Consider the following 20,294-nt stretch of genomic DNA (forward strand, 5'->3'; position numbering starts at 1 on the left):
TTCACATCTTTGGTACGTATTCACATTTTTATGCATTTTAGGCTTCTTTGACTGATTTTTTTATTTGCATTTTCAAAATGTGGTGATAGGTCGCATTTTTAATGTGATTTTGTTCAGGCAAATGATTTAAATATTTTATTTTTTGGATTTGAATTGTTGATTATCAACGGAAAAAATGAATTGGAAAAGAATAAAAAACAACAACTAAGAGTAAAGATTTAGACTAGTTGTTTGTATGATATTTTGATCCAAAAGTTCATCTCTTGTAGCCAATGTCATTGGCAAAAGTCTTGTTGCAAGTGCACACACAGCTATTGGAATATTCAAATCAGATATTATCTTTATCATTCGATGAAAACTTGTGTGCATCATACTTCATTTGCTAATTATAATAGGCAGGAGCTGCAGTTAAGATTTTTATCATTGAAGCTTAAAAAGCATATTTGTCCTTCATTTTGAATGCATTTCACTCTGTTTGAAAGTTCAAGTCCAGATAGTATGTTTCCCTTCAAAGGAACAAAATCTTGTCACTTGGTCTTCAGACACAGTAGATCAGCTCAAAATTGTATGTTTAACAGCTTCCAGTCCATTAATAGCTACATTTTCAATGCATGAAAAATTGTCACTTTTTGGTCATAATTTGAAACCAGTGTTGCCAGATGGCAGTTTAGCCGGCCAGATTTTGCTACTTCTGGCGTTTTTAAATTCTGTCTGGTGGGGAGATTTTTCTTTTAGCAGGGAAGATGAATCTGACCGTTTTCTGGCGTTTTTGAACTTTTTGCGGTGGGGAAATTTTCATCATTGAGGGATAGACTGATTTAGGTGGGTTGCTGGCATTTTGACTTACTTAAGGCGTTTTTGACTCAAATATCAAGGAAATTGGCATATTTTTCCTCAGCTTTGAGGAGGCATTTGCACCTTTGCAATTTTCACTCATTGCAATTTCAGTTTTATAATTGCGAGCAATAGGATAGGATCAGAGCATTGGTGTGTTTGTTTTTTGTACCCATTTGCGCCCAAGCGCCATCTTTTGGATGTGTAGGAATATGTCAAATGTAAAAATGACATAGCTTTTTCCTCCAACAATTGAACTTCTGTGTCAAAGCAAGCTTAAAGTTTTACCTTTTTAATTAATTCTAGCACTATCCTCTGATTTTTTTGTACAACACCTCCGCTTACTTCAACACTATTGTAATTGACTCATGCCACAGCCCAAACCTTGACACATCCCTATATAAATCAAAAGGGGGCGCTCAAGAGCAAAGAGGGAAACAACGACCCCCATGAGCATGTCCTAATGATTAATGTAATGAACACATTTGGGCGCAAATTGACGCGTTTGAATTGTGAATCATTGTCACAGCGTAAGTTTGGCCACATCATTTTCCCCTCAAGTGTTTGTGTACAAACCCAAGTTGGGGCAAGTTCCTACTTGAGGAAGTTCAGCACCGGACTACTTGCCCTGTCGGTGCTTGCTTCACATCAGTTCCACAAAGTGTATCATTCAGTATCATTATTCATTATGGCCGTTGCACGTCTTCCGTTTTTGGTCAGCTGATATTTTGGTCCTTTGAGAAGAGAATAAAACCTAACCTAACCAAACCTGACCTAACCTAATCTTTCGGGTGCAAGGGCTTGGGGGCGCCTAGGCCACGGCGCAAGCCTGCGTCAGCTCGATGGCAAGGGCCTCAAAAACAGTGGCAGATTAGAGCTTAATTCTGCCATGATGAAAAAAATAAAGATTTCAGGCATCGAGATTGGAACTCACGACAGACAAAATCAACACCGAGCTACCGGCACTATGGGTTCTGGCCCGCTGAGGATTGGTTCTGTAACATCAGGCAACGTTTTTATTTAAAGCAGCTACATGTCGAGAGAGTGGCAGCTGACCATAGATGGAAGATATGTAACGACCATAATTATTCATTACCGCCAACTGTCTGCTTGACTGACTGAGTGACTGACTGACTGAATGGGGCTGCGTCATCAACGTCCACGACCAACCCCTACAGAGAACGATCCGTGAGATACCCGTCGTAATCTAGGCACATCACCACCACCACCACTCGCAAGACTACTCAGGGTCTGCTGGCCTGGCCTCATCCAGGATTGCTTGAGGGCCCCAGGATGGATCATGGATCATGGGTCATGGATCATGGATCCGGCCATCATCGATCCATCAGGCTTAGGCCCTTCTGCTTGGGTCCCAGTTGTCAGTCAGACTAACTAGACTCCGTTTATTGAAAAGAACCATTTGACCCTTTAACCCACCCCCTTTCCTTGGCTCAAGGTCAAAGCCAACGCTACCCTCCCCCGCGGCCCATAGGCCCCTGGTCCCAGCCACCATGAGCAGTGGCGGGGGCGATGGTCGAGCCCAACGGCGCGATATGCTCGAGACCATCGAGGAGCAAAAGGCCATCATCAGCAAGTACGAAAAGCCTCGAGCCCTTCGGGTTTTGAAGGGACATGAATGGGTTTGAACTTGGTTTTTCAGATTCGCACACTCACCAGTTCTTTGGCTACGTTGANTCCTTGGCTCAAGGTCAAAGCCAACGCTACCCTCCCCCGCGGCCCGTAGGCCCTTGGTCCCAGCCACCATGAGCAGTGGCGGTGGCGATGGTCGAGCCCAACGGCGCGATATGCTCGAGACCATCGAGGAGCAAAAGGCCATCATCAGCAAGTACGAAAACCGACTACGCGATGTGGTCCGGGCTTATAAAGGACTGGCCCAAGAAAAAGACGCCCTGGAGGCCAGTCTCAAGGCCATTCAGTCGCCTTCAGACAGCTTTCAGACCACGCTCGATCCATGTCATTCGGGCTCACGACCGGCTTCACCCGCCCCTTCGGCCGCCTCAGATCCGGATCCCGCACCCGCCCAGACATCCAACGCAGCCAGTTCTCCTGAGGCGGCGGCCTCCCATCAAGTGAGTAGCCTCGAGCCCTTCGGGTTTTGAAGGGACATGAATGGGTTTGAACTTGGTTTTTCAGATTCGCACACTCACCAGTTCTTTGGCTACGTTGACCCGGGAAAAGTCGCGCTTAGAGATCGCCTTTCAAGAGGATCGCAAAAAGCATCTGAGCGAGAAACGGGAACGCGAACGCCAACTGGAAGCTGTCCAGACCGAGATGACCCAAGTCAAAACCCAGGCCCAAAAAGAGGTCGAGGAGGTCAAATCCAAATTGATCGTGGAGCGTCATGGCCGCGAGAAAGATACGGCCCAACACGCCCTCATGATCCGTGAGCTGCAAAAGTTGCTGTCCGATGAGCGACGCACCAAGGAGCGACTCGAGAACGATCTCCACGAGACGCGCTCCAAGTTGTCAGCCGTCCCCAGTGCGAGTGGGGTCAATGCCAAATATGAGGCCCGCATTCGGGACCTAGAGGCCCAGTTGCAAGACCAAGGTCAACGTTTGACCCAAGTCCAAGAGCAAAACCGCGCGCTCTCGCCCGAGGTGCCCAAATTGAAAGATGAGATCGCCGCTCTCAAGTTGAATCATCGACGGGATCTCGAACGGGCCGAAGCTCGAGCTGAAGCGGCCGAGGATCGCACGGTGCAAGTGCGACAGTCCGGTGAGACTCGGGTCAACCATTTGGAAGCTCGGTTGCAGGAGCTCTCGGACACCATTGGCACCTACGATCGCTTGAGGCAGCACGATCAAGGTGAAATTGAGCGATGGAAAGAGAAAGTCTCGCAACTGGAAGCCTCGCATCGCGCCTCGTCCGTCTCGCCCAGTCACGCTTCCGAGGCCGATGAGTTTGACCACCTGGATTTGAACGACCTAATCCGCAAGTTCCAAAACCTGAAATCGGCGCTCATAGCAACGAACATGAAGTCCACGGAAAGCGTGGATTTGGACCATATCTTCATCGATCCCGCCAGTCAAAAGTCGTGGCAGAAGGAATATGCGGATTTGAAACGCGAGTTCGACCTTTATAAACGTCAGATCGGGTCACCTCGATCTCGAGCATCTTCGCTCTTGCCTGAAGTGGATCAAGAGGTCATTGTCACTCTCAAGACCAAGACCCAGGATCTCGAATCGCGAGTGACGTCGTTAAAGAAGCGGAACATGGAATTGGAGTGCGAGAATCGCGAGGCCAAAACTCGAGTGGAGACCCTAGAGAAATCGATTCAGGATCTGAACGAGTCCGCGCTTGAACGGGAATTGGCTAAAGAGCAGGAATTCAAAACCAAGTATCTGAACGTTGAATGTGAGCTCCAAAAGCAACGGGAACGTTGTCTCACGCTCATTGAGGAGAAGGAGGACGAGGTGAGCATGCTGAAGTCCAACATGGAACTGGTCTTTCAAAAGGCTTTCGCTGCCAACGCTAAAGACGGCGACGGCGAAAAAGCCGCAGCTGCCGTTTCCAATGTGATTCATAGCGCCCATGGGCCTTCCCTTTCGCGAAAGACCTCACGGATTGAAGCCAGTGATATCACGGACGACCTGCATTCGTCGATTCAAGGGGACGGCATGGTGTTGCACTACGTCCAAGAGATCTCACACAAGGACGTGGAATTGAGCCAATTGCGGAAGCAAGTGTTTGATCTGGAATCAACAATGCGAGAGCTTCAAATGAACGCCGTGGCCAAGGAAGAGCGATATTCAGAGGAGATCGAGTTCTTGAGTGAGGAAGTGGCTCGATTGAAGCGCATGACCAGTAAAGAAGGCGCCAATATGGAGTATTTGAAGAATGTGGTCCTGAACTACATGCTCAGTTCCGAGGCCAATTCCAGAGATCACATGCTGAAGGCCATTGGTGCCGTGCTCATATTCTCGCCCAAGGAGATGCGCCAGATTCGAGACTACAACGCGTCATGGTGGCCTCAAAAGGCTACACAGAAGAAGAAAGGTCACCGGTGAATGTGGTCGGTGAAATTGGATTGGTTTGGTTTGAGGATTGGAGACCCTAGCGTGTCTCGGTTTTCGGTATTTTTTTGTAGCTGCACATTGTGATACTTCTGATTTTATACATTTATGTTGAGAAATGACGAAATTATATTCACGTTTTTTTTACTGTATGTATGTACCTATGAAGCAAGCTCTTGGTCAGACTTGAAGAACAAAAAAAGATGAGCTGTTTGATTATAATCTGCGCCAGTTGTGCCTTCGAGTTGGCCGATCAATTGCGTCGGCAAACGATGTTCAATTGTACCCTGTTCGTGATCTTTGGGATTTTACTTCTGTTTGCAATTGCATTAATTGTTGTCGGGTTGTTCGGATTGTCTAGAAATTTCAGGGATCTCCTTGTTACGAAACCAAGTAGCCATTGATTACAAAAATGTTTCTTTTAATCCATGTGAGTCATGACAGTGTACTGTCCTCAGATTGCAATGACCTTCAAGCTTTGGCAGGATTCCTTCAAAGTGATCCAATGTCAAAACAGTGTATAAGAAATCTTATTTTTCCACTTCCACTAAAAAATCAAAGCGGTTAAGTGTCATCATCTCTATGGGATCAAATGGAGATGAACCGAATCCACTTTTGTTTCTCAGAAGCTAAAAGATCATCCCCAGTTTTGGAGCGAGAATACAATGGATATGGAATTGATCAAGTTATTCAATCAAACATTCGGTGGCATCTTTCTGGATATTGGCGCCGGTGGAGCCTCTCATCGGGGTAACACCCGACTCTTAGAAGAAAGAAGAATATCGAGGCTGGACCGGTCTTCCAGTTGAATAGGGTCTATCCAGGTCCAAAAGCTCATCGATCTCAATCAGAACGTCTCCATTCTCCAAGTTGGCGTAGCTCGAAGACGACATTCAGAAATGGCCAAGGTTGTTATTGCATAATCACGTTGATCTTCTTATTCAAACTAAAGCCTCTCTCTTGAATATTGCTACTCTCTAAGCTTGAATATGATCAAAAGCTAGAGCTCTGTGATTATTACGTGTATTCGAAGTCGCTCACGGGGCGAATGGGTTGCAATTTAGAAAAGCGGGTCTACCTACCCCCGAGTTCAAAATGCTCAACGTTCAAATCTCTGTGTGCCTTTATTCTCGATCGTTCAAGCCATGAATGCATCGGCGGTGATCCATTATTTGTCCCTTAACATTGCTACCGAAAGAGATTTGAAATAGGGAAAGCTTTTCCTTTGTCCTCGATGAATGTTAAGGTCATGAGTGTAACCGTGACTCACTTGCCGGATTTGGGCTCCTCTGCTTTTAGGCATTTCGAGGCCAAAGGGTTCAAGTTGGTGGGTCGAGATCAAGTCCTGGATATCAGTGTGAAGAATCAAAGACAATGTTGAGTCATCCTTGGATTATTTGGGATTACATATTAGATAAGTTTTCAATTCATGCATCCACTAACAATCCTGCCTGGAGTATTCAAAGTGCAAATGATAACGATTGGAATGCGTTTCAGTCAAAATATATCGCTATCTCTCTCTTGCTTTCTGCCCTGAGTCTTCATCGCTGTAATGTAAGTGATTAATGGCAAATTCGTGAAAGTCGGTTTGAGAGATAAAACTAGGTAGGGTGCGAATTGTGGTCGGCCATGGGGTGCAAAAGCTTCAAACCCGAGGTCTTCTACACGATTCCAATTTGCGGGCTTGTCTTTGGATTGGTGTGCGCCTCGTTAATCACCAACCATTGGGTGGAGGGTGTGGCCAAGTTTGAAGAGGGCGGCGAAGATGGTCGAGTCACATTCTACTACGGATTGTTTTCCGGCTACAAATCGAAGGTGGTCTCTTCTTTGACCCTGGGACACGCTTTGGGGGGTGGGTATTGGGATAAGGTTTGCACTGGAGACAAATCTGGTCTTGACTTTGGACTCTTGATGCTTTTAGTGGTGTGTCTCCATGGGCAATGCATGTTTTCATGCGCAGACTCGAAGAAGTTGGATATAGAGGACATCTTGGGCGACTGTCCTTACACGAATGTCGAAGGAGATCTTTTCTTTTGTGAAAATTCAGAGAAGAGTTCCAAGGGCGACAAAACGGACAAAGTGTGCGATGGCACCACTTACAATTCAACGGAAATTGGTCGAGGTAATTACTGAACTATAATAAGAAATATTTCGCCGCTTAAGACGAGGCCAGGCATTCCTACTCACTTTTGTTCACTGCAGATGAATCGGAGCGCATGTTTGGGGTGGGTTTATTCGCCACTGTGGGAATGTTTCTGATTCTGGGCCTGATCTTCACGCTTCTCTCGGGTCTCTTGGGGGTGTTCAACGCCTTTAGCAACCCTATCGAATGGTATACAGGGTTGTACGGCCTCGTTGTGCTTCACAGTATCTCAGGTTAGTAGTGTCTTGAATGATCACGCTCAACCATCTGGTTGGCAGCTTAATCAACTCTCACTCATATACCCGCTTAGCTTGCTTGTATTTTTTGGTCTCGGCACTCTATGGAGGGCTTTTTGACCAGCAATTGAAGAATAATGCTCCCATCAGTGATGTGATCAGATTCGGCGACAAAAATAATTGGAGCTCGAACAAAGGATCCTCGCTCGGTTACTCATACTGGTGAGGAAATGCTTCTTCTGGAACGTTGTGATCTTTAACTTAAAAGGGACGTGCTACTTTTCAGGTTGATTTTGTGCTCGTTTTTCTTGCACGTGGTGGCCTTGGCTTTAGTGGGATATTTCATCTATAAGAAGTACAAGCCCAAAAGACGGATAACCGAGGTCTCGGCCGAGCAGAAAAGGTCCGACCACACTAACATGCTTTTTTGATTAGTTGCACATTTACATAACATAAATTACAAATTAGGGACACTTAATTGACTAGTTTTCTTTATTACTTTTCTGCATGATTAATTGCAAACAATGATGATTGTGACAATCAGTTGGTGCTGTCTACAACCCTGTCCGAAAATCTGTCACTCATCCGATATTGAATCCCCTTTTTGGACACCATGTTCCTCATCAGTTTCGATTGCAGCCTTTGCTGGCTTTTCCAACCAAAACTTCATTTATAACTAGACACAATGGGGCCAGAGAGTAGGTCTCAATAGGTGGATGAAGCGCGAATCGGATGGGGCTCAGACGTACAAAATATGAAACTGCCAGAAAGAAAATGTCCCAAGAGTGCTCCACCCTGAACTTGGAAGCAGCTCTCGGGGAAGAATGGGGAGGGAAGAAAGAAAGTGCTAGAGCTCGTCTCGAAAATCGGGCGTTTCCGCTCGAATCCCGGCATTGCCCCCTTTGTTCATATTGAAGTGGTTGTCAATGATTTGAAAGAGTTCTTGCGGTTGGGGAATGCGTCCGGATTCGATCTTGGACCAAACCGGGAGATCGTCCAAAGCCACTTCAAAGGCCCCCGTGGAAATGAGCTGAGTTTCGAAAAAGTTACACAAAAAGAAGATCATGAGGCAGGCGTAGAGTTTGTTTTCCAACAGCCACGCGTACCAAGGCGGTGTGATCTGGCCGGTGAAGAGGAACGGGTTCAGGGATCCCACCACACACATGATCACGGCTACTTTGGCGAAAGTAATGAATTGGGCCAGTTGGGCCTTCCACACTGGAGGCGGGAAATTATCGCCCTCGATGGCGAGGTCGGGATATTTTTGATGCAGTATGCCGGCATACTGCTCAAAAACCTTCCGGTACCCTCAGGAATAGCTGAAAAAAATATCCAATCCATTTGAATGAGCTACTGGCCGACACGTTTACAACTTCTATTCATGAAGGTGCTCAAGATTGCTGCTGTATCAGTGCTATAGGTTGACAATCGTCCATCCACGAGGGTCTAGTCATTCAAATGAATCTTGGTTTCGACATTCTACCATCTCTACATATTGCGTTACACCTAGTACCTAGCATCACCCGACTTTTACTCCTATTCTTGGATGTGATTCCGAGAACTGGATGGCTCAACCATTGACGGCATCTAATAGACATTCCATCAAATACTCGGTCAATCGCAATCGGTGCCGCATAATCTCACCAGTATAAGAAACGAATGGTGGGGCCCAACGCCGCCGACGCAAATTTGGGCTTGGGCACCTCTTTTTGGGCATGAACGCCGTGGGACGGACCAGCCCCATCGCTGGATAAAGCTCCTCCTCCGCCGCCGCCGCCACCACCACTGCCTCCTCTCAGTCCCATACCCGACAGGTCCAATAGACACACACCCATCAAGACTAGGCCCATTATGGCCAAGGGCGAGAGCGAACGGGGCACGCCTCCGGCCGGACGAGCCTCGTCCGGATCGGCCATCATGCCCACCTGTGGCCTAATCCGCAAATACTCGATGGATTGATCAACCTTTGAATTAGCAAACACGATCGAATGGCAACCGCTGGCGGATCGATCCCAAATTGCGATGCCGTTGTACACGCTTCGAGAAATTGCGAAGGCAACTAACTACTACTGAATGACGAAGGACTCAGCTGATAATCGACAGCCAGCCCGATTTCAGCTCGCAAGATAACATGACCCCGTTTGAGAACACCTAGCTGACCTTTATACTGGGCAACCTAGTGAATTTGGATGAAAGAATACTAGCTTCAGACGTTCCGCTGTTCTCCTGAAGCCTGTGGCAGCCCTAATAAAGAATTTATTTGGTCTTTTCTCCGGCCAGGTTTTAGAACACTTTTTCTTAATTCAGTCACGCTGACCATGGCCAGTACGAGATAAGGGTGGCGTGATGGGCGACGACGGGGATTATTAAACGACTCTATGAATCATGGACCATGATTAATGTCACGTAAACATTTTGTGATTAAAAACAGTCCATCGGATCCTCTAAAACAGTTGTCTGATGATGTCAGCACATGGTGTTGGGTAGTCATTGGCCTGATTCTTTAAACGAAAGAGTTAATAAAAAAAGCCAAATACAAGTCAAGATATACACCACAAAACAAGGTTGTGAGACACAAATAGAGAAGTGCAAAGCTTTGGGTTTTCTTATTAGTGCTCCCTCTGGTTCTACGGTAGAACCATGGTAGAACTTCTACCATGAATGAAGTGTGGCCACACTGCTTACTGATGACAAATTGCTGGCACCAAATGTCAGTGTCGTACTTTCTGCATGTTTTTGGCACTTGCCATGTAACGTCACCTTTATCAAATGAATGTTAGACTTTAATGGTTTGAAATAATTACTGAACGTTTTCCTATGATGGCGAACAATTTTGTCTATGAAAATTTGGAAGGACTGGATGTGCTAAACTCATGATAGTTCTCGCCGCGATTGTGGCGCAGCCTGACAAGTTCACACACCTGAAATCTGATCCTGTACTTTACAAAATCTCTATTTGAACATTTAGGCAAGTGTTGGTGCCCACAGAGTTACTAGAGCCGTCTTTCTTGGGCAGCCTTGGCCAAATTTTTCGAGTCTGGTCCGACGGGTTTGTTTCGTACAGCTTACTTTGGTCAAAGAGAAGGCGGTTGTGCCCAAACTACTGAACTTTCCCGGCACAATAATTCCTTGTCACTCCTTCATAGTCTCATGTTTGGCTCTTCAGCATTTTAATCACTCATGTCTATAGTCCTTTTCATTGAGGGAGACAGTGCCCTCTGCTTCATCTAGGTGCAGACAAACAAACGTAGAAACCAGAACACACTTTAAGATGCCAGATTTTATCAAGGGATTATTAGACGATTTTTTTTTGCTGAAGTATCGTGATGCAATGAATAACCCTGCAACTCATCTGAAAGACCTTTCAAATCCTCTATGGGTAAAATTCCGAACAATTATGACATGTACATAATCATTTTAAAGGAGGTTGTATAGGGCTAGTCAAGTAAACGCGTTCATGGACAACTGACGTTATTTCATGGAGTAAAATCAAAGACAACATGCCCAGCCAAACCGCACTGTGCATGCATTGGATTTTGACATTTTTTCCTTTTTTCAAGCTTGTCTAAGCATATAGCATTGTGGTATTGGGTCAATTTGATAGTGCGTTCACTGATTCACACCAAACATGCTCATTTATTAGGGTTTTGTAACACGACTTGCTCAAAATCACTGGGTTATTGAAAATTCAATGGGCAAATGGTGCAAGTGGACCGTGATGTTTGTCTCAGTTCTCTCTCCCTAAATTGCCCAAAATCAGGGTGTAGCACCACATTTTTCCTTGCATTTCCTTTACTTGACATCCCCTATACTGCATGATTGACCCTTTTGCAATCATCATTTCTAGCAAACAAAGCACTGCTTTGCAAATATTTGATGACCAACTTTTAAAACATGGCTGTCTCTAAACTAAATTTAGTTTTTAGGACAATTTAATGGAAAAACAGAATCCCAAAAAGTTCCTGGTATGCCACAAGTATGCACTGTATTGTGCATTGTTTATTTCAATTTAAAGGTCAAAAGTGTTTATAATTTTACTGTTTTAGGATTTGAAAGGTCTCTCAGAAGAGTTGGCGGTCTATTTATGGTGTTAGAATGTATCAATATTAAGATTTTCTGCAAACAATAACTTGTTCAAATTAGGCATCTTAGAGCAATTGCTTGTCCTTTTACGTTTGTTTGTCTGCAAGGAGAGAAGGAGGAGGAGAATGAAAAGGACTATTCCAGACAAGTTAACAGACCAGCTTATGCACTGGCAAAAAAACTATGCATTTTACTCCTAATAAACATTCATAAAAAAACAAAAATAAGGGGTTGAGAATTATCTTTCTGAATCTTGAGGTGCATATTTATTAGAAAGGGCCTGTTATTGTTTCTTCTTCTCTGTTCATATGTTCAGTAATTGGTTAATGTAAATGAATGAGCTTTCTTGGACCATCAAACAAGCTTTGTTATCACATTCAAAATAAGCACTGCGTGTTTTTTTGTAAATCTATAAAAGTTTTTTGCCAAACTGCTGCAAGCTACTCCAATCTACATTGAACTCAAGTCAATGTTGAGAGGTACTTCAACCATTGTTTGGGCACAACCACTTTGCTCCCATCAGCTACACGTTTTGTCCAGCAAATTGGGCAGTATATCAGATCTGTGTATATCTGTGCTGGTACCAGCTAACAAACTTGCCAGCCAAAGCAATTGATGCAAAGTTGGTATTTCAAACTAGTTTTAACAGAGCTGACCTTTCCTTATAGAGCAATGTGAAAGAAGGGTGAGCTTCTCAAAAAACGTGCTTGAAGCCCCAAACTTGCATCACTGACAGTAGTACCAGCAAACAAACGAACCTGTCAGAGCTTGCCTAAACGTTCCCATTGTAAAAAGAGAAAACTGAAAACCAACCAAAGTATGTCTTAAAACATCTTTTTTTAAAATAGTAATTTTGATAGGTAAACTCAAAAAACTCATTGGTAAATGAACTATTATCCTAAAGGATGAATGGTTTAGGACGTTAATTTAACCCCTAATGAAAAAAGGCATACTGAATACTTGCAAGCAATATTTGTTTCATTTCTTTTCTTAATCTTTGGTGGCTTAGACATATCATTTTATGTCTCTAAAAAATATTGATGCCTTAATTGAAACAAGGCATTTTCAAAGGTAATCTCTTTTGTCCAAGATTATCAAAGTCTTAGAAGAAATAAGTGTAAACAATAGAATAATGCCACTAGTGCCAATATTTCTGATTCAAACTTGACTACTGATTCAAATTATAGACGCCAAAAGTTACTGTTTAGCTAGAGTCAAATTCGAATCTGAACCTTTTATGGTATTATGCCATCAGTGGGCCCATATGAGAAACACAAATGTGAGATGAGGCCGCTTTTGGAACTAGGTTACTTGCTTCATTCTACTTGACAACTACTGATGAAAGCAATCTGTGCTATGATGGCAGATTGGAATCCAGTACTGCTGAACTTGGCCCCTGATTGTTTTTTTGGGTCAGAAAAGGTTACTAGATTTGACCCCAAAAAAAACAATCTGGGACCATTCTTGGCAGTACTGGATTGGATGTTTGGTCGGAGGAAGATTGGTTTGCATCAATATTGACAACTGAAGGCGTAAATAAACAGCTGACGTCATTCCATGGAGAAAACTCTATAGGTAGACATGTGAAAAGATATAGTAATAGCAAATGAATATCTGGAGCTTGTTTTGTTTTGTTTGCTACCAAGTCAGATGGCAAGTCTCTCGCTTGGTCTGTCATCTGATATTGGGTGTCCCAATTGAGGGATATTTCCATGTTGTTGTCACAGGCAACATTAACTATTACCTCACCCTTGGGAATAACTGCAGGTTTGCCCATTTAAGCCGATAAAGCAGCAACTCATACTGAATTCAATTACCATAGAGAAGCTTGGACTTGGCAAGCCTGGGGTGGAAGCAGGATTTGCCAATTGTGAATGAGATGCTCACTCAATATGGTACCCCCTTTGATTTATGTGGATTGTTCATCTTGCCTGTCAAGCTGGAATGATCTCATTGGCTTTTTTGAGGCCTGGAGGTTGTCGGACCTTGAGAGGAAAGGTTTTCAAAACCTCAACAGAGGATACTCAAGCTAAGCTTTACCGCCTAACCAGATGCATGTTGGCTGAAAATGTGCTTAATCAGCTCTTCTCTTCCAATCAAGTACCCAGTTAGGAGGCATTGCAATGCTCAAAAATCTACAAGACAGATTTCAAAAACCTCTTCACTCCAGGCTTGGCAGACTCCATGGTTAGGCATGAGATCCCTCAAAGGAAGTTGGCGTCAAATAGGATACATCAATAGGGCAACTTAAGTGCAGGAAACTCAAGAAATTGTTTGAATTTTAAACTTAACAGAAAAACCATGTGTTACCAGTTTTCTTGTTCTACATTTACATTTTTGTTCTAGCTTTGTGTAGCTGAATCTCTTCTTTTTCATCTCTTTTTGTTTTGAAACCCCCACTTAGATTTAATGGTCTTATTTCAAAAAGGCTAGTCAGTTAGATCCCAAACGTCGCTTTCTTTTAGGGATCTCATCTCTTCCACCATTACTTTTTTCCACAAAGTAGCTTGCAGTCCTCGGAGCGCTTCTTCAATAATCTGTGGATCTCTTTCTGGCACAAAAGTTTGAGTCACCCAATCTCTGTAACATTGACGAGATTGTCTATTTTTGTTGAGATCTGACATCTGACCTCCAATCTGTCTCCAATACCTCTTGAATAACTCATCATCTTCCTCTAAATTGGTCTTGTCTCAATTTCTCTGCGTTTTTGTTTCCGCTTGCCTCCTGGTCAAAGACTAGCGTGTCAATCTGCTTACCGAGTTTGGCGATTGGCTTTTTTCAACCATCAGTCACTTCCTCATTGAAGACCACATTTCTACTGAAAACAACTTAGTTGGTGGCAGGGTCCCTTTTAAGGTTGTTCCATATTCAATAAGGATCATTTTGGCGTCATTTGAGTCCAGCTTCTTCTGATTTTCCTTTGGAACGTGATCATGGCCCAAACATCCTACCCGTCGTAGAAATCTCACTGACGGCTTTTGCCTCATAATGGTTTCAAACCACATTTTTCTTAATAAGGCCTCCTTTGGCTATCTCTTCTTTAAGTACACTAGTGAGCTGAGGAGTTTCGTCCAGAAAGACTTAGGCAATTCACTTTCCTGCAATGAAGGTCTTGTAGTTTTGATCAACATCCAACTTAAAGGGAGTAGACGTGGTATAGTGGTTAGCACAGTGTCCTACCATGAGAGAGATCCCCGATTCGATTCTCCTCCCCGATGGGATTTTGACAAAATATTTTTGCGTGAATGTACAAATTATCAGACTGCCCATTGATCGTCACATTTTTCCCCTGGAACCTAGGAATTCTGAAATAGTAAGTAAAAAGGATGGCCAAAATTGGCAAAATGCTGCTTTAGAAAGTCAACCATTTATGGCATTTCAAGCTTCACCGTTCTGGCCTACTCTGGTCGTGATCTGGCATGTTCCAGGCCTAGGCTCCGGCAGCACTGAACCAAACAGCGGGCTAACAAATCTAGCCTGAGAGCCGGTTGAGCCGGGTAAGCCCAAGGGAAGCCTGTGAAGGATTGGAGTGCTGGATAACTGACGGTATGAGTCCGGCCTCCTCGTTGACGGCCCCGGATGCGGATCCGGCCAACGTGCTGCGGATCTTGGTGGCCACCGATAACCACGTGGGCTACGATGAGCGACAGAAATGGGGCCAAGATGCCCTTATCACGCTCCGAGAAATCATGCAAATGGCCAAAGACCAACAGGTGCGACCAATTTGAAAGCAATGAAATGAAGGAAGGGAGGGAGGGATTGCTGCCCGTCGGTACCGCCGATCACTCAAATGTTCTGCCCTGGGTTTGATCGTGGCCATAAGCCACTCCCGTACTTTATCAACCGGATTCATCCAACCAGCCAGCCAGCCAGCCATGGATGAACGAATCTAGGAACCAACCCTCCATGGGAACTGAAATGAGAGTTCACCGTTGAGCCCATTAAGTAAATGACGATCCATTTTGAATGATCAATAACCATAAACAGTTATTCAGTTATAATCTGACTGGAATGATCGACACGTCGGTCGTTCCTTCCAAATGTAACCTGAATGAAACCTGGATGGCTTTAATGTTGATTTAGGCTTGGTTTGCAGGTGGATTTCGTGCTCTTGGGTGGAGATCTGTACGACAAGAATCGCCCATCGCGCTTCACCGAAATGAAGACCGTCGAGATCTTCCGCGAGTTCGTGATGGGTGATGCGCCCATCGCCCTCGAATTTGTCTCCGATCCCGAGGTCAATTTCGGCACCCGCACCCATCGACACGCCCCGCTCGTCCAGGAGGTCAACTTCATGAACCCCAACCTCAATATCGCCCTGCCCGTGTTTAGTATTCACGGCAATCATGACGATCCCGTGGGCATGGGCGAGTATTCGGCCATGGATCTACTCCACACCGCGGGCTTGGTCAACTATTTTGGCCGCATTGATAACCCTGATCCGACCCGACCGCCCGCCACCTCCGGCGACAAGCCCGTCGAGATCTCGCCCTTACTTTTCAAGAAAGGTACGGCCAAATTGGCCTTGTACGGCATGTCCGCCATCTCGAATGATCGGGCTCATCGCTTATTCCGCCATGATCTCGTCACGTTTCCTCGACCCGCCGAAGACACTGAGGATTGGGTGAACGTGTTCGTAGTCCACCAAAATCGGGCCGAATACAACCCCAAGTCGAATCTGCCCATTGAATGTCTACCCGCTCATTTGGATCTCGTCATTTGGGGCCACGAACACGAGTGTCGCATTATTCCCGAAGAACACGCGGTTCGGGAGGGTCAGTCGGTGATGGTGTGTCAACCGGGTTCCTCGGTAGCCACGTCACTCATTCACGGGGAAGCCAAACCCAAACATGTGGGTCTACTCAAGATCAGCTCCGAAGGATTTGCCATCACCCCGGTAACTTTGAACCCTCTGCCAATTCTGGCCTGATGCTCGAACTATTTCGATGCCAGCCATTTTTATTCTAGTTGCCATTGAAAACCATCCGTCCGATGATCATCAAGACCTTGGACATTGAAAAAGAGCTCGAGCACATTCGCGGCAACGAGCCCGAAAAGTATATCCACAACGAGGTTGAAAAGTTCTTGCGACAAACGGTGGAAGAGATATTGGAAACCCAACTGGACTCACTCGTCACCGGTCATCCCGATCAGCCCCGAGTGCCGCGGATCCAACTCAAGGTTGAATACACCGATCCCAAGTTCGTGATCAATGCCGTGCGATTCGGCGGCTATTACAGTAAACGAGTAGCTCAACCTGAGAAGTTGATTCTGTTCAAGACACGGCGGTTGAAATCGGACCCCAATGGTACGGACGTGGCCATGGACCGCGAGTCGTTAGCGTCCATTATACAGAGAACGGGTAGCTCCATTGAAGAGCATGTGACGAAGTATTTTCAAACCACGCAGGATGACAAGGCTCAGTTAAAACTCTTAAGTATCAAAGGCATGGCCGAGGGCGTAACCTATCACGTGGACAAGGATTATAAAAGTGGCATCGAGGAACTCGTTACCATGAATATAGATAAGGCCGTGGAATCGCTACTCAAAATGGGGGACGAGGCCGAGGACCCCACCGACCAAGTGGTGGATGAGGCTTTGAGCCGGCTGCTAGGGGTCAAACGCAAACCCATCCAAACAGAAGAAGAGACTCGGCGGTATCTGGAGGAGAAGCGGGTCACAGCACGGAAACGCGGTCCCAGTGTCAAGTCGGCGGGCGCCATGCTCGATTCCGATGTGGAGGAGGAAGAGGAAGACGGTCGGGGGGTGCTTGGCGGATTTGCCTCAGATGAAGAAACGTCCAACGGGTCTAACAGAGGCCGAGGACGGGGACAACGAGGGCGAGGACGCGCTACTCGAGCCCGGGGCTCTCGGGGGACGCCGGCGGCCAACCGAACCGCGACCAAAACCTCGGCCCGTAGTTCTAAAAATACGAGCATCGCAAGCTTTTTTAGTCAGAACACCTCTGCTTCATCATCCTCTCGGACCAAGAAATCGGTGGTATACGAATCCGATTCAGACTGACACATGTGCTACGATTAGTAAATGGTTTTAAGATCCGCACAATAAAATTGACACGTCGTCTTTTCCAGGGGACATCACGTTACTTACGAGACTTTACCCAATAATTACTCTTACTTCCGAAATGATCCACGTTAGCGTTGTCAGCAAGTGACTCTATTATTGTATTTCATTGTAGGGACCACCCTAATCATCAAATTTCATGTGTATAGATAATTGGTTGGGATGAAGGTTGCGAGGGAGAATGTAAAAAGGGAAACTCGAGAAACGCGCTCTAAGAAAAAACAGCCAGAAGATAAAGGGGGAGAGGTCAAACGAGTCTGAAGGTTCTCAAGGACTGAAAGTCCGACGGCAAAAAAATCCGCAGCTTGACCACACGAATTGAGAAGAAAATGTTGTCGGGATCTGGAATAACCACGGTCTGAATTCAAGTGCTGGCTACTTTCACTGCGCGTGCGAATGTCATTGACTGACACCGGGCCTCTCTTTAGAGAGGCCCATTCGATCCGAAATATTGATCTCAATCACTCCATTTCTCAAATTGTAAGCCAGGAACAGGTCAAACACGACCCTCCTCTGTTCCCCAGCGCGGTAATCCCAACCTGTTTAGCCTTTGGGCCTTGGTTGAAGTCCTCTATTAACAATAAGCTTGTGGCCAAAGTCCTAGCCATTAACTTCCCCACCGATGTGAGCATTGAGCACGCTTGGCCCCAAGCACCAGATGAAATACCTTGATGGCCCTCAGAAATAGCGAACTTAGTTCATGACTTGAATATGTTGGACCTTTCTTAAGGCTTCTGGTTATTTTTCTAAGCATAATATGTTATTATTTATGCATAAACAAGGAGCCTGTTTGCTAACTCTACTCCTTGTGGCATCTGATGGGAAAAAATCTAGGCTACTCTTAATCTTCAAGGTTAATCATCCTCGGAAATTGTGGTTTCTCTTCAAACCTGAATGATTCATGGGCCATGCAACTATCTGGGATTTTATGTAAGTGCGCCATCTGTTCCTGCCATGAAGGATGTGTCTCCACGCCATTTACTAATGACCAGATGTTGGCACAAGATGTTTGTTTTGTATTCCATATTTTTTGCCTTGCCAAATTATGACAACTATAGCCAACGAATTTAGGAATAAAATGCTTTGACTAAACTGTTCATCTTTAAATGACAAATAATTTTGTAAATTGAATAATCATCTAGAGAGAAGAATACTCCAGGGCTATTTGTCACCAAATTGTAAATCGATTTTTAGATGATTCTTTTAGAACAACAGGATACAATGACTTTGGAGAACTGCCATATTATCAATGAAAGATGCCTATCTTAAATGAATGAATGGGAAGCACCATAAATCTAAAATGTTACAGCACGACGTGCACATGTACATGACACATTTTTTCATCCATTGATATTTGATAGGAAAAACGAGTTACTGGTAGCATTGCTCAAAAAGTAACGCCGTTATTTGTAACGGAGTTACTCAGGCCCTGATTATTCCATCAAGCTATGCTTACTCCCATCCTTTCCTTTGAAATGATTGGTCTTTGATTTGAAATTGATACGACTGGAGTTATGATCAGGTTAGATTAGAGATTTGAAAATTTAGAACTTCCCATGAGAAAGACTTCGGAGACATGTTAAAATATACCTTTCCACACAACATGTAACGGTATGTTATGTGCTTGAAACAGAACCAATAGCTATCTATAGTTTGAGCTCTCATCAGGAAGGAAGTCTGACAATCCTCCCCGGCCGCCAACGGTAACCCGTCACCCTGCTCCTCCATGACAGCCGCATTTAGATAAGTAGAAGTCAGCATCAATTTCAAGCTATTTTTTCCAGGGGTTTGATGAGAGGTTTCGCTATTCGAGTCGCTAGTTTGGAGCTGGTGAATAACAAGTTTATTAGGATTTGGGAAAATATTTAAGAGAGGCAAATCTCAAAGGAATCTAGGGTCAATATGGTGGTGCTAATCATACTATACGCTAGATGTATGCAGTATCTTTTAGTGGACCTCCTTTCCCTTTTTTGAGACTTCATTTGAGGCAAATGAGGTTGACTCCCAAATATCATTCTGTCCTCATTCAATTTGCAGGGAAATTCATTTTCCTCAAGCAAGCAACTACAAAAAAATACAGCTTATCTGGTCATACACAGTCTGTATGAGACTTACAAGAAAAGTCATCCTGACAATGATCACATTGGGGCCTTCAGATCGAACATCAACCCGTGGACGAGGAAGGGCCTTGGACTTGTCGCCACCACCGGGTCTGAGAATGATATTCATTAACATGTTTCGTCTCTCAATGTTACTGGGCAAGCTTTTGGGGATGCGACCAAAGTCTTGGTCGGGTGAAACTCTGACCGGGGCTTCATTGGAAGGCTCCAAACTTTGACCCTCTGCTCCTAGATTTTCGGGTTTGATCTTTCGCTTGTTACAAGTTGAGCATATGGAAACTGGAATTTGCACTCTTGTATTGGCATTGCTTGATGTATTTATTGTTAAAGATATACAATCCTGTTCTGGTCCAATGGTGGACATGGATCCTGAGCTGATTGCTCCAGAATGTCATATGGTACAAAAACTAAATGTGGTGGTCAGGCATGTTTTCAGGGTTGAGAGATGGTCTCAAAAAAGGAAAAGTTGCTCAATAAATCATCATGTTAATTAACAAAATACCCAAATCCAATATTGCTTCTTGCAATTTTCATGATGCTCCTTGGGCTGACACCTTTGGGTTGCAGAGAAAACAAAACTTGTTCTGCCCAATTATGGTTATTAAACTCTGCCTTCCTAGGCTAACAACCCTTGCAGGCTTTTTGCAGATTTTTTTCTGCTACTGGTAATGAAATCCCAAGCATTTTAAAATAGAAAGAATTGATATATTCTTTTTCTTCTCAAAGATCTTATGATACTTGATCCACCCACAATTTAGA

The 20,294-nt window shown here is 44.7% G+C and overlaps 4 protein-coding genes across 5 annotated transcripts; 3 read left to right on the top strand and 1 right to left on the bottom strand.

Moving 5' to 3' along the window:
• Positions 1-2,535: 2,535 nt before the first annotated feature.
• Positions 2,536-5,021, top strand: LOC131881394 (GRIP and coiled-coil domain-containing protein 1-like). The gene is made up of 2 exons (XM_059228237.1): positions 2,536-2,924; positions 2,989-5,021. Exons 1-2 carry the CDS (start codon positions 2,598-2,600, stop codon positions 4,861-4,863), a joined length of 2,202 nt encoding a protein of 733 aa, XP_059084220.1. The 5' UTR covers positions 2,536-2,597; the 3' UTR covers positions 4,864-5,021.
• Positions 5,022-6,342: 1,321 nt separating this feature from the next.
• LOC131881396 (uncharacterized) lies at positions 6,343-7,726 on the top strand. Its single transcript, XM_059228241.1, has 5 exons — positions 6,343-6,721; positions 6,791-6,991; positions 7,072-7,245; positions 7,323-7,470; positions 7,535-7,726. Exons 1-5 carry the CDS (start codon positions 6,499-6,501, stop codon positions 7,677-7,679), a joined length of 891 nt encoding a protein of 296 aa, XP_059084224.1. The 5' UTR covers positions 6,343-6,498; the 3' UTR covers positions 7,680-7,726.
• LOC131881397 (thioredoxin reductase-like selenoprotein T homolog CG3887) lies at positions 7,723-9,333 on the bottom strand. Its single transcript, XM_059228242.1, is given in 2 exon segments — positions 7,723-8,567; positions 8,893-9,333. Coding segments are annotated over 2 exon segments (747 nt in total). The 5' UTR covers positions 9,168-9,333; the 3' UTR covers positions 7,723-8,095.
• Positions 9,334-14,774: 5,441 nt separating this feature from the next.
• On the top strand, positions 14,775-17,437 carry LOC131881395 (double-strand break repair protein MRE11-like). 2 transcript variants are annotated; one of them, XM_059228238.1, is made up of 3 exons: positions 14,775-15,044; positions 15,428-16,228; positions 16,300-17,437. In XM_059228238.1, exons 1-3 carry the CDS (start codon positions 14,880-14,882, stop codon positions 17,353-17,355), a joined length of 2,022 nt encoding a protein of 673 aa, XP_059084221.1. In that variant the 5' UTR covers positions 14,775-14,879; the 3' UTR covers positions 17,356-17,437. The 2 variants fall into 2 exon arrangements, with proteins under 2 accessions (XP_059084221.1, XP_059084222.1); XM_059228239.1 differs by having other exon boundaries at positions 14,910-15,044; positions 15,415-16,228.
• The last annotated feature ends 2,857 nt before the right edge of the window (positions 17,438-20,294 follow it).

The sequence above is a fragment of the Tigriopus californicus genome, chromosome 5 (assembly GCF_007210705.1).
Source record: "Tigriopus californicus strain San Diego chromosome 5, Tcal_SD_v2.1, whole genome shotgun sequence".
Taxonomy (NCBI): domain Eukaryota; kingdom Metazoa; phylum Arthropoda; class Copepoda; order Harpacticoida; family Harpacticidae; genus Tigriopus; species Tigriopus californicus.